Raw genomic sequence first — 13,135 nt, forward strand, 5'->3', positions numbered from 1 at the left:
AATAGATAACGTACTAATGTTACAATTTTAAAATAATAATAATGTTATAGATTTTTAAATTAAAAAGATTAATTTAAGAAAACCGAATCAAGACCAAGACGCGATCGTGAAAGCCCAAGAGTAGGGAGGAGTTGGACCTTTGAGACCGATGTTGGCCTTCATCTTGTAGATTGAGACTGAGGAGCCCAAATTTTACATAGACGTACCCTCAAGTCCAAAAATATCACGTAGAATCTATTCACATTATCATGTTACTATTCTCTAAAAGAGAAGAGGAGAAGATCTAACACAACTTGCTCTACAATTACATCAATATAGTTCCTATGCAATAACTTGAAATTGAATCGTACAGTGAAATCTTTTTACCTTTCACACTCTAATTTAAACATCGATATTGATTGATTGTTAAATGCATTTGTTGGGTAGGATTTTTAGATGAATGATAATAATAAATAAAGAAATAATAGTATGAAGTGACATTATTGTTGAATGTTCACTGAATTAAAAGGAGTAATTGAAAAGAAAACCATCCATTAACCTCATTGAATAGCGCCTAAAGAAATTGAATAGATGTAGTAATGTGAGTGGTCAAAAGTAGACGAAACATCAAAGTAAAATTGCACATGAGAAGCAGTGCCTTCTTTTGTCTTTTTACCCAAATTTCTTCTCTTTATTTTCACTTTTGCTGTCTTTATGGCACCAATATTGTATTAAATTAAAAAAACAACAATAAAATTAATCAAACATATTCATTAAAAAAAATGAATGAAACAAAAGAACACCAAAATGTAAAATAAAAATATAAGATTGAGGATTTAGTATATCAAATATCAACTCTTCTGCATTTGACTTGATTTGAAACCATTTGAGGGGTTCTTAAAAGGAAAGCCCCTATGGTTTCAAGAATTACATGCGGAGGTTGTACATTGTAATAATTATAAAAACAACCCAAAAACCAAAAATAACAGAAAATGGAAGGAAACGAAAAAAGAAAAAAAAAAGCTAATAAAAGATATAATGATAGAAGCAGATTGACTGACCCCTATTGGTTCAGTCTCTTTTCTTAGCTCTCTTTTTCTTTCTTTCCTTTTTGTTACTTTCCCTCCATTTTCTACTGATTTTCCCTCAAATTACCATTTTCATAAAATCAACCATTTTAAACTTTTAAGAAAAATCAACCAACCAACCAACCCAACTAGAATTAGCTACTAGACATTTCAAATTTCAATTTGGGTAGAGTACTAATAATAATCAGCAACGAGAGCCCTTTCTGCAGTTCAGTGCACCTGCATTGGTCGTAATTGTACCCACGAGTGACGATGGTCTCGCTCCTAAGCTCGACGCTCTTGCATAACTGGAAGACGCTCCAGCACCGGAGGCCGTGAAATACGCACCGTTTAACATGAGATCTCCTTCTGACCTCCAATGCCAATTCTTCCACTCACTCTCTGGTGCATCCTCGTATTTTGTCACCTGCCATTCACCAATATCCCATAAAGATCACGAATATAATACTACTTTTTATCCATCACGTCAAACAATAAAATTACAAACTTAGCCTTTCAACTTTTAGTCCTTCAACTCTTTCCTATTTGCCCATTTGTTTAGGTTTGTACTCTTATCCCTTGGACTCAAATTGTGTTCATTTGATATTCGGATAAAGATTTTTAAACAAATAATTCATGGGTAATATTGAAAATTTTGTGAAGAATTGAACAAAAAGTTAGAATTATTGTTTTCCTTGTCCTATGTTTAATCAAATTCTCATATAAAATTGCTAAGTACCAAAGTTTAGTATTCTTCAAAATATAGGGGCCTACTTTGCAATTTAACAAAAAGCTTGAGGGCTCATCAAACAATTTTTTAAAAATATCAAACGAACACAAAAACCAACAAACTTTAAAAAAAAAAGTATCATGTATTTATCTTTTTTTTTATTTTTTGTATTGTTTATTTCTTACCTCTTTGCTGAATCTGTCATTTGGAGCAACAAATCTGTTCCCTTGACTGTTGATGGTTGGAGCAGCACTTCCTCCAATGGCGTACATTTCCCAATGTGTATAGTCATTGTTCACCACATGAAAATACCCATGTCTGCATCTGCAAAACCAAAACCCCCCACAATTCCAATCTCAATTTCAATTTCAATTTCAACAACTAAAACACTTAGAATATGAAGTTAAATATTTGATTCCTATTTTTACCTGGGCATTCTTTGAACAAGACCTTCACCAAAGTGATTAAAAGCAATGGTGACTTGCATATTCTTGTCCTGAGTATACGAATCACTGTGCCCCAACAACATCACTTTATCATGATGCGTCATGTAATTGTTCGAAATGGTAATCGCAGTAGACCCATGAATCGCGTCGATTAACCCGTCATTGCAGTTTGATAAAGAGCAATGATCAACCCAAACATGGCTTCCGCCGAAGATCGAAACGCCGTCACCGTCCGATATGGTTCTGAATCCAAAATGTCGAGGGGAATCTCTCACATCTGTGTTTCCCCCTTGTTTGCAGTCGTGAATGTTGAGACCATGGATTATAATGTTCGTCACGTACTGAATCGTAATGCAAGGCCCACCGGCGATATGGACACTAGCGCCACGGCCGTCGATGGTTTTGAAGGAATTCATAATCAGTTCCTCTTTCAATCGAATGACCATGTCGCGAGCGAAGATGATCCAAAGGGGTTCGTCTTGGATTACGGCGTAACGGAGAGTTCCTGGTTTGGGGTTGACGGGATCGTCGTCGCCGGAGTCAGTAACGACGTAGATTTTTCCGTCTCGACCCCCGATGGCATTTTTGCCGAAACCGATCCCACAATCAGCTAATCTCTGACGATTTTTCTCCCAATTGGAATCGCACCGCCAGCAATCGTCGATTGGATTTCCAGTCCCACATGAGAGATACCCCAAATTCCTCCTCTTCGTTGCATTGATTATGCTCCTGGTAAACACAAAATGAGACGCACATTTTCAAAAGAGAGTAAAAAAAACAGAGTTTATGGAATGTTGGTGTGTTTCTTTACCTGTGTACTTCTTGTACGACGAGTTCTGGGTTAGAAACGGCAGCAGGGTTGGGGGAGAGAGCGGCGGAGAGAGAAATGGAGAAGAGGAAGAGGAAGAGGGAGAGGAGAGAGAGAGGGAGTGCAGGCGGTGCCATTTGGTGAGTGGGAAATGAAGGAGTGAGGTGAGGAAAAACAGAGGAAGAGTAAGGAGTATATAAAGAGATTAAGGAAGAAGAAAGGAGGGATTAATGGTGTGATTAAACTAAACAAAATTAAAGTAAACATGTAGGGCCCTCAAATGCTGGGAGGTTGATTTCGGGTTTTACGGGATTTTAATTTGGTAGTTTTGGCCGTTAACTATGCCCTGAATAATGGTAGGCGCTCCCTATCTCTACTTTTCACCCATTTTCATTTCATCTCAGTTTCTTTTTAATACACTAAACCTATCATATAACCTTTCACACCAACTATAACCATGAACATATTCTCGAGTAACTCATATTTTCTAATTGACTCAGCTTGTCATAGTTAACTTTTCAACACAACCCAACAACTAAAATATAATTCATGTTCTACCTTATAAGATTTTATCACTAAACCAATTGACAATTATAGAAACGGCTAGCATATCTTATAAGAAGTGAAATTCTCCTTAGTTTTTTTCGACATGAGATTTTCAACGTCTCAACTTAATCAAGTACAATTGTTTAAACTGAAATAAAATTCTATCGAACATAGATCAAAAGCGGCAAACTCTCTCAACAAAATGAAATCGATATTTATTATTATTATTAATTCATTCCTTTAATATTGGAATCCTGCTCTCTTGAATAGTGGGAAAAAACTTGGGATTCGGTGTTTTTACTGTTTTTGTTGTATTTTCCAGGTAAGACATAAAACTCAATAATCATTTTTCTTTGGACGCTTTCAACATTTGAAATTCTTAAACAACGGGATCCTCTTTTTGTTTTTAATCTCACCTCAATTTAATTTTATCAATCAAGTTTCTACGTTTGTGTTAGTTTAAAATAATTAAGTTTGTTTTATTGTTCTTATATAATTCTTTATTTTTACTTTTTGTTCTAAAATGTGATAATGTATTTAGTGAGTTGTTAACCTATTTAACGTTTAATTTTATGGACCAAAATTAAAATTAAAATAGGTCTTAATTACAAGACCAATTTTAAATAATTTATTTAGTTGTTAAAAAAGATTCAAATTGTCAACAAAAATTATAAGTTCCTAAACTATTTAATAGTTTGTAAAGACGAAAAACTTACCCAAACTTAAATGTTTCGGAGGTGTTTAGTGAATAGTGCTTAAGTTGTGTTTTGAGATATGTCAAGGGTAAAGGTTTGAGGCTTCCTTCAACTTCTAAGGTCTAAATATTACACGTAGAGTAATACTTAATAGTTTGGATTATTTTACCGTTGGTTAAATCATATAACATGTTAAGTCCCCTCAAGCACATTTAACATTGTTGAATTTATGTATGTGGGAAGTAATTCTTCTACTAAATTAATTGGACCAAAGATAACTTAACACTATTTCAACTTTGGCTTGTTTAGTTGGACGTTGTCCTTCTTCATCGAATGAGAATGACACAAAAGAGTAAGATTGATTCTATTGTCAATACTAAATAAATAAAGGAAGTTATAATATTTAAATAATTTATTTTGTAGGATTAACTCACCGTTATAATAAGTGAGAGAAAAAATATAATTAAGCTTTCAAGTACATATATACATATGTTAGTTGATGTACGTTCTTATTAGATATATCATGATCAACTATCACTAATTCTAACTATATTAGACGCGTGAAATAGTTAGATGATTGTTATATTTTTGTGTTAAGTTGTTAATTATATTATTTTATTTTTGAGATACGGGGTGATTTAATTATTGAGTAAAAGAGAGTAGTTTGATTTAGGGGCTATAATAATTTATATAAAAGCATTAAATATTGAAGTTGAATTTCCATAAATCCAAAAATAATAGCACATATAATTGCATTACAAACTTACAAGTCATACATGTCCACTACCATCCACTAGACCCTCACCCTTTTCAATCCAACCAATAAATACCAACAAATTTTGGTCCCTCTTTCCCACCATTTAATTTAGAATTTCCATCCAAAAATAAAATAAAAGTGCGTTTCTTAAATTACACATTTAATCTAAACTATTTTAAATTCATATCTAAATATCTCTAAATTTAAAAAAAAAAAATACTACAAGTGTAAGTTTATGTGGTTCAAAAGAGCATCCATTATCAAAATTTCTAATTAATCTCTAATCTCTCAATTTATTGCATAGAAAATACTTTTAACACTAGTAAGGGAAGGTTTACAAAATTATCAAATATTTTTTAAAAAAATCTAAAGATCAAATATACCAAATTTAAAAGTTAAAATAAATACTTTTAAAATTGATTTTTTAAAAAAAAAATAGTAGATTTTACAAAATATTTACTAACCTATAAGAAATTCTACCACGGAAAACTTTAAATTTTGAAAATTAGTAATTAAAATACTCCACATTTTTGCCTCTAAAACGAAATAAATAAAGAAAATATAATTTTTAAAAAAATTACTTTTTATAGTCGTCATAAATAACTTTATATTTTTTATTTTAAATAATTATATAATATTTTAAACTAAAAGAATAATTCTTAAAAATTATATCCACTTAAAAAAATTTAAAAAATTATAAACATCATATAATTATTTTTTAAAAATCAAATCTAAAATACTTTTAGGATCTTGTAAACATAAATTTTAAAATTCAAGAACTAAAAAAAAGTAATAAGATGTTCAAACAATAAAAATGTCAATTTTTAAAACTCATACAAAAAAACACGTGAAAACTAAAAATATGGTTTTTGATTAAGAAAAAGGCTCTTTCAATACTACTATCTAAAAGGACCATTTTCATTAATTTCTTTTTGTTATGTAGTCAATTTATTAAATACGTTTTTAACAAAAGTTTGTGTCGATGAAATTAATGACAATATCATTTTCAGAGGAAAAGAAAATTTAATGACAATATTACGTAGAGATTCTATAAGATATCATCATTAAAAATTCTTTTTGGGAAAGAAGGATTGGAAGAGAAGTTTGGTATTTCAATACCAAAAATTGCTTTTAGGTTTTTAGTTTTTTTTTTTTAATTATTATTACTATTATTGTTATTTAAAAAAAAAAAAAGAACTATCCCATTTGACCAAACAAAAGAAACAAAGATAATCTTCAATGTTCTTTCTTTTTTTAAAGCTTTCTCATGACAACATAATTGCCCAACATCATTTTAGAATGTCTTATGTTTCAAAATACAATAAAAACTTCCACAATTTTTTTGCACTATATTTTATCTTTTTTTCAAAAAAGTGAATCACACATTCAAAAAATTTGTTAGCTGATTGTTTGGTCGTGGAATTTAAATGTTTGTAACTTTGGTAAGAAAATCTAATAATATATAGAATACTATGACTATATGTTGAAGAACGTATAACTTGTATTGATTTTTTTTAACGTGGGATTTTCAACATGTTCTCTCAAAATGATGTTTCTTTTGGTTTTATTGTTATTGATTGACTCTCAAATCCTTTTTATTGGACCGAATATCCATTTAGTTTTATATGTTCTCATATCATATTGTCTATTTTTTAAGTAAGATAATTTTTACAAAAATCAAATAAAAAGGGATAAGATATGACAATTTATTGATCCTCAATTTTGAAAACGTGGTTTCACTCCAAGCACGAGAACGCCAAAAGTGACAAATAGGTCTATTAATATATATTTCATCTACCTATCTACTCTAAGTACTTATTATTCGTGTTACGTGTTCACATTAATATTTGAAGCAATAACATTTTTGTTTGTTTTTTTTAATAAGTAGGGCAATAGTGTTTATTACTATTTATTATTATAGAAATAGAAGATAAGTTATTGAAGTATATAGAAAATAAATAGAAGAAGACTAAATTAAATGTTGCACCAAGAATTGAATGAAGTAAAATATTGGTGTGGTGTGTAGGCATAGCAATTAGCAATAGCATTATTGAGGGAGATAAGCGTGGGTAAGAAAAAGAGAGTACAATCCATCCAAACTCCTGACAAAATGCTACCCCTTATGCCTTATATGATCAATGGTTCCACTACACATTTCGAGACTTCCCATTTACTCTAAAACTCTTAACCCCCATGATAATAATAAATATTAAATTTGAAATCTTATACTTTCTTTTTATACATTATCCTTCCTAGCTATATTATTAATAATGTTCCACGTCATTCATCCCCCTCCAAAAATCATTTATTTACATGCATGTCTCCCTCTACCTTTCCCCCATTTTGTTTCATTTTAATTCTGATGAACGTTGTTGTAAGAATTTTTTTTTTTAAAAGGATTTTAGCGTGTTTTTAGACCAAATAAGGAATGGAGTCTCCTTTGAAGTGTTCGTCGGTCGGTTGGAGTCAATTTTTTTTAATGATAAAACTGATCTCTTCAAAATAAATTTTGAAAATTCTTGATTCGAAACTTTTTGAAATCAACCTTGATCAACTCCCTCTCGTTTTCGACTGACATTAGTTTTTCGGTCTATCATGCTCACCTCTAATCACATCAAAATATTTTATATGACTAAATTTTTTTCTTTTACCTTATATTTATAATTTTTTTGTTTCTTTATTTATATGTCTATAAAACAAATATGTTAATCAAGGAGATTTAAACCTCAAACGTTAGAAGGTGATAACTATATACTAACTAAGCTAAATTGATACTTTTTCGTAACCAATTAAACTAACCCCATAAAGTGAGGATATTCATTAAAATATATAATATATATATGTATATAAGCAAATAAATAGATACACACCAAAACTTTACTACTGATTTTGGAGGGAAGAGAGTGGATGTGTTGAATTTATATATTCACACCGCAAATTGAGGGATAGTAAAGAAAAGTAAGAAAAGGAAAGAAAAAAATATAATAAAAATTGAAGCAGAATTAATTGCGCCCAAAAATCCTCGTGACAACCGCACATGCTTTGCACTCCAAAATCAAACTTCTATAAAGTTAACGTAGGCCCCTTTTTCTTTTTAAATAAATTTTAATTCTCCTTCTCTTCTTCAAATTTCCTTTTTCTTAAAATTAAAAAAAAAAAAAAATTACTTTGAATTCCGCAAACCTCGCCGAAATTCCTCACGCTCTGCTGACATGGCATCTCCTTCTTCACTTTTATGACACGTGGCGCGGTGAAGAGGCCAAGAATTTCATTTTCAGTTACTCACGTGGTGGGGGTATGTCTTCCGGACGAATCCCCCTCCTCCCTCATCGGTTCAAACGCCCAACCAACCGATTTAAGAATGGTATCCCATTTTGTTTTCTTTTGTTGTTTAAATCCAATTTTTAATTCCTTTTATTATTATTGCTATTTTTTTAATGGAAAGTTTAAAATCTGCCTTTCTATCCCTATTCTCTCTCTATATATTGTTATTTGGTGTATATATATTATGGATAGATTAAGAGAAAAATCGAATAATAATATAAGAAAAGGGAGATTGGAATATGGAGCGAAGTTAGAGAAGAAAAAGGGAGTATGAAGAATTGATGACTCATGGTGGTGTTTTATCGTGATACGGATTTAAGATAGGATAGAATCAAATAATCGTCACCTCCATCAACCCTCATGCATATTCATTTTTACGAGTGGTGGTTCTTGCACTTTCACACGTGTTATGTCCTCAGCACTCCACATGGCAATCCCTCTCAGCCAATCGTTTTTTCCCCTTTTCATTTTTCATCATTTTTTCTTTTATTTATTGTATCGACAATCCACTTCACCCAGCAAGCACATGGAGGAACCCCAAATTTCCACATCAAAAATAGTATATTAATAAATAAATAATCATGGATTAAGATAGGAATTTTTAGTCCATTTTTGCTACACCCAAATGCTTTGTCGGTGACTTTATCATTTTTTTTCTCTTTTTATTCATAATTTTCAGGTAAAATTATCTTTCTATTCCTTCAATTTTATCTTGATTTTTAATTCAATTTGATTCATACATTTCGATATTTATATTTTCAACATTAAGTTTTTATTAAATAGTTTTTAAAATTGATTGATAGACATCTACACTAGTGTTTGAAAGCAAGTATTTAATAAAAAAAATGAAAAACAATTAAAATTTATGAACAAAATTTAAACAAAACTCAATTCTTCAACATTTTGTTATTCTTTATACATTTTAAGACCTAAAAACTAATTAATACAATCTATACTCAAACCAGAGGGATGAGAAATGTTTTCAAAACTTGGTTGTATTTCTTTTTTAATGAAATTTAATTAATAACAACATTCTAACGTTAAATATGTGAAGAATAAAAAATTCCACCGACAGTATATATTTCGAGTTTCCTCCACGTCTAAAAGTAAAAAATAAAAAAAATAAAATAAAAGGAGGGATTAAAATGGGTAAAGAAATAAAAAAGGGTTGATTAAATGATGTGAAGTGTTGTAATTAAATGGCAGACACCTAAAAAGGTTTCCCACTGCCTTAAAATATAAACCACATGATATACAGTGGGGTTAAAATGGTCCCTTTGGGTTTCATTTTCAAACCAATTTATTTCTCTTTCTTTCTTCTTTGCCTTTTTGTTTAAAAAGAAAACAAAGGAATAAATTTGGTTTCTTCATTCCTCAAGGAACATAGGGGAACAACCCAACCAATTCCAACTTGATTGGTTTGATCAAATACACTTTTTTTTTTCATCCTTGTCCTAAAATATTTAGATTATACTTTCGCTCAAAGTGAAAGTGGCGCAGTTGAAATCTCATGTTGATTGATGAAGAAAAGAAAGAATCGTTAAAGAATATCTTCATTTTATATGTGGAGCATATGTCTAAAGTGGACAATATATTAAGGATACGTGAGGGATTGATCACTTGTACTTAACTTTGTTCTGTTATCAATATTATCATCATAACAAATAGATAACTATATATGCACTATAGATCTGAGTCCAACGAATTCACATTGTCTGCCCTTAAATTCAAATTTACTCATCCAAGTGCCATGAGTATTGAAAGTAATTGTCTCCCAAAATATAACAAATCATCTTTCTTCCAAGAACAGCACTTCGTCTAGAAGATCAACGAACGAAACCTTGTGAATTTATCGAACGTTAAATTGTGGATATGGAGAGAAAATCTTTTCTAGAAGACAATTATGATTGTAGATATGACTATGCCTTCAACCAAATAGGAAACGTGACCTTATTTATAGACTTATTTGTGATTATTCGAAAAGTAATGTCATTTTCTATGATTTAGTTATTAATTTTTTTTATGAAGGTATGCATCCATTCATGAAAAAATACAAACAATAACTAAGCAACTCTTCCTCAAATTTCAAAACTATAAAATTATACAACTTTGCTATTATCAAACAAAGTGATTTGTTTGCTTGAGTGGTCATCCACATTGCTTGTGTAGGCAGCTTGTATGCCCCTTGTAGATCGCTAGCTTGAGTCTAAAGTGGATGCAGTGAAAAATAATATAAAATCATCTATATGTATGAACAACTCATATCTCTCTCTTGTCATAAAATCTTTGGATCCATATTTTGATCTCTAATATATATATAAAATCAACCCATTAAATATATATATACATCACCTAAAAAATCTAGTCAACATATTTTAATTTCTCTACCAACTCTTTTGTTATATATATCAATTAACAATGTCAACTACATAGAATATTAAAAACCATAGAGAAATCAACACTTCAAACTTGATGAATATATAATTCAAGCAAACATGTTGCGTATGGAATCCAAAAAAATATATACATATAAGGAAACAAAATTAGAATAAGAAAGAAGAAACAAAGAGATGATTAAGAAGAAGGTCCTTTTAATCATTTGAGGGTTAGAAAAAAAAATGATAGAAAAATGGTGGAATGATTTGAGGGCACGTGGTGAAGGGTTTTAGTTGGCGGGGTAATTATATCATCCACGTTAATATTGGAAGATCTGTAAACACATAAGTTAAGAGTTAATGATTTGGTTTACTTGAAAGTTTAAAACATTAAATATAGTTAATGAATAAATTAATACATAGGGTATAGTTATAGATAGGTATTACCGGGAGGTGTGACAATTGCTGAATTTTACTTTAATCAATTTGTGTCGGGCAATGAGAGCAAAGCTCGAGATGAAAGTCAAATCTCCTTTAGTCTTCCTTTTACACTTCAATTTCAAAATATGTCTATTTTATCTTAGACCATTCGTTTTTAATATCGTTACTCTAAGTACGTCGTTCTTAAACAAACCCTCCTTACTGTTAGAGATCATGATTGGATCGAACAAATTTTTATAAGATAGATGAGTTATTGTTACTTTTGTTATCAATTTATTTCGTGTTATCTAATAGAATTTGATTCATCTCATAACTATACGAGTTAATTAATTTTATGTCTAATGAGAACTTGAATTTTTCAATTTCATATTGAGTGCATTTAGGAGTGATCATTGATATGTCGGAGTCGACTTTTTCGAATAGACCATGGTTGGTTTAGTAAAATGTTAGACTGACCTCAACATCGATAAGTAAGGGTTGATCAGTCGATCGATTTTTGTTGGGTTAGTCGGTCAGATCAGTTTAATATTTTTTAAAAAATTATTTGAAATTTTTTGAAGATGACTTCTCTCGTTTTTCGACCGAACGACTTTGATTTGGTTGGTCGGTATGATTTTTTAATCTATCATGCTTACCCTTAATTAAATTCGTGATTTCGTTTTAGTAAATTCAAGTATATTTGAAATTGGTATGATTTGGTTATAGTGAGTAAAGTTGACATATCGTTTAAATTCTATATTGATATTTTAGATTAAAGTTACTGTAAATAATGAATTAAAATATTTATGCTTCAAATTGAAAATAAACTTTACGTTATCTCATTTATTTATTAATTTGATAAAAGTTAAATACAAAATTTAATAAAAATTGAAAAGTAAATAAACGTGAAAGGAAGAATATTATTGTTACTTTTTATAAAAAAAATGAAAAATTAAAAGCTGGTGTGAAATCATATTCTAATAAAAGATCAAGTCTCGAAGTGATTTGAGATATATTAACATATAATCGATTTATCAAAGGGTTAACTTTTTACTCTCAAACACGAACTTAATTTGAATGTAAAATTTTGTTTATCTTATATTTATTTAAAAATAATTTAAGTCTATTTAAAAATATATATATGTAATGATTTAGAAACATCCTATTCATCATAAATATTATTTAATACCTTGTGAATTGAGTTAGATTAAGTTTGACCATTGAATGTGTTTTTGAATTGTTTATATCAACAATTTTTTTAAAAAATAAATAGTAAGCTTTTTATTATTTCTTTTTAAAGAAAACAATTTTTTTTCATAGCATAGTATGTCTCTAAATATCTACAAAATTTAATTGGTAAAACATAAGAAAAAGTGCTTTTAAGATATTAAAAAAATCGAGCATGTTATTTCACAATCATGAGTAATGATACTCGTAACGTTATACAATGCTTTTCTAAATAAAAAATATAACAATACATAATCAATAGTATCCCATCACACACACAAGCTTCCATACATCTATTTTTTGATTTATTAATATCATAAAGTTTCACAAATACAAAATATTTCAAAAACTATTTATAGAAATGAAGAAAAAAAATAAAATACCGAGACAGTAATACTCATTTATCAACTTTTATCACTGACAGACCTGTATCAATTTCTAACTTTGATTCATAATAGACTTTTATCATTTTCTATCATCAATACGTAATGATAAATCACTTCAATCAGCCTCTATCAATTATGGATATCTATTAGTTTTCTATCACCGATAGACTTGTATCAGTTTTTATTATCGATATACGTTACTTGATTTTTATTAACGTCTATTTAAATAATAAAGAATGTGGAAATTTTTAATATAACTCATGGATAATTATTTAATTCATTCATCTATATTTATTATTATTGTTGTTATTATTATTATTGACTACTTATAGTTTGAAATGGTTGTGGTAGCTAATTATTGTTTGATGGACAAGC

At 29.5% G+C, this 13,135-nt stretch overlaps 1 protein-coding gene across 1 annotated transcript; it reads right to left on the reverse strand.

Annotated features, from left to right (window-relative positions):
• Positions 1–789: 789 nt before the first annotated feature.
• LOC101209736 (probable pectate lyase 5) lies at positions 790–3,217 on the reverse strand. Its single transcript, XM_004152454.3, has 4 exons — positions 3,034–3,217; positions 2,205–2,951; positions 1,962–2,100; positions 790–1,473 (listed from the first exon to the last, which is right to left on the reverse strand). The coding sequence occupies exons 1-4, from the start codon at positions 3,165–3,167 to the stop codon at positions 1,252–1,254; spliced, it is 1,242 nt and encodes a 413-aa protein (XP_004152502.1). The 5' UTR covers positions 3,168–3,217; the 3' UTR covers positions 790–1,251.
• Positions 3,218–13,135: the final 9,918 nt, after the last annotated feature.

Source organism: Cucumis sativus, chromosome 1 (genome assembly GCF_000004075.3).
Source record: "Cucumis sativus cultivar 9930 chromosome 1, Cucumber_9930_V3, whole genome shotgun sequence".
NCBI classification, from domain to species: domain Eukaryota; kingdom Viridiplantae; phylum Streptophyta; class Magnoliopsida; order Cucurbitales; family Cucurbitaceae; genus Cucumis; species Cucumis sativus.

Bases quoted from the DNA above. Each gene is read 5' to 3' on its own strand.
- LOC101209736 (XM_004152454.3), bottom strand. From the start codon at position 3,167: ATGGCACCGCCTGCACTCCCTCTCTCTCTCCTCTCCCTCTTCCTCTTC. The intron at 2,952-3,033 runs GTAAAGAAACAC...TGTGTTTACCAG, and splicing joins GTCGTACAAGAAGTACACAG to GAGCATAATCAATGCAACGA. The intron at 1,474-1,961 runs GTAAGAAATAAA...GGTGAATGGCAG, and splicing joins ATGACAGATTCAGCAAAGAG to GTGACAAAATACGAGGATGC.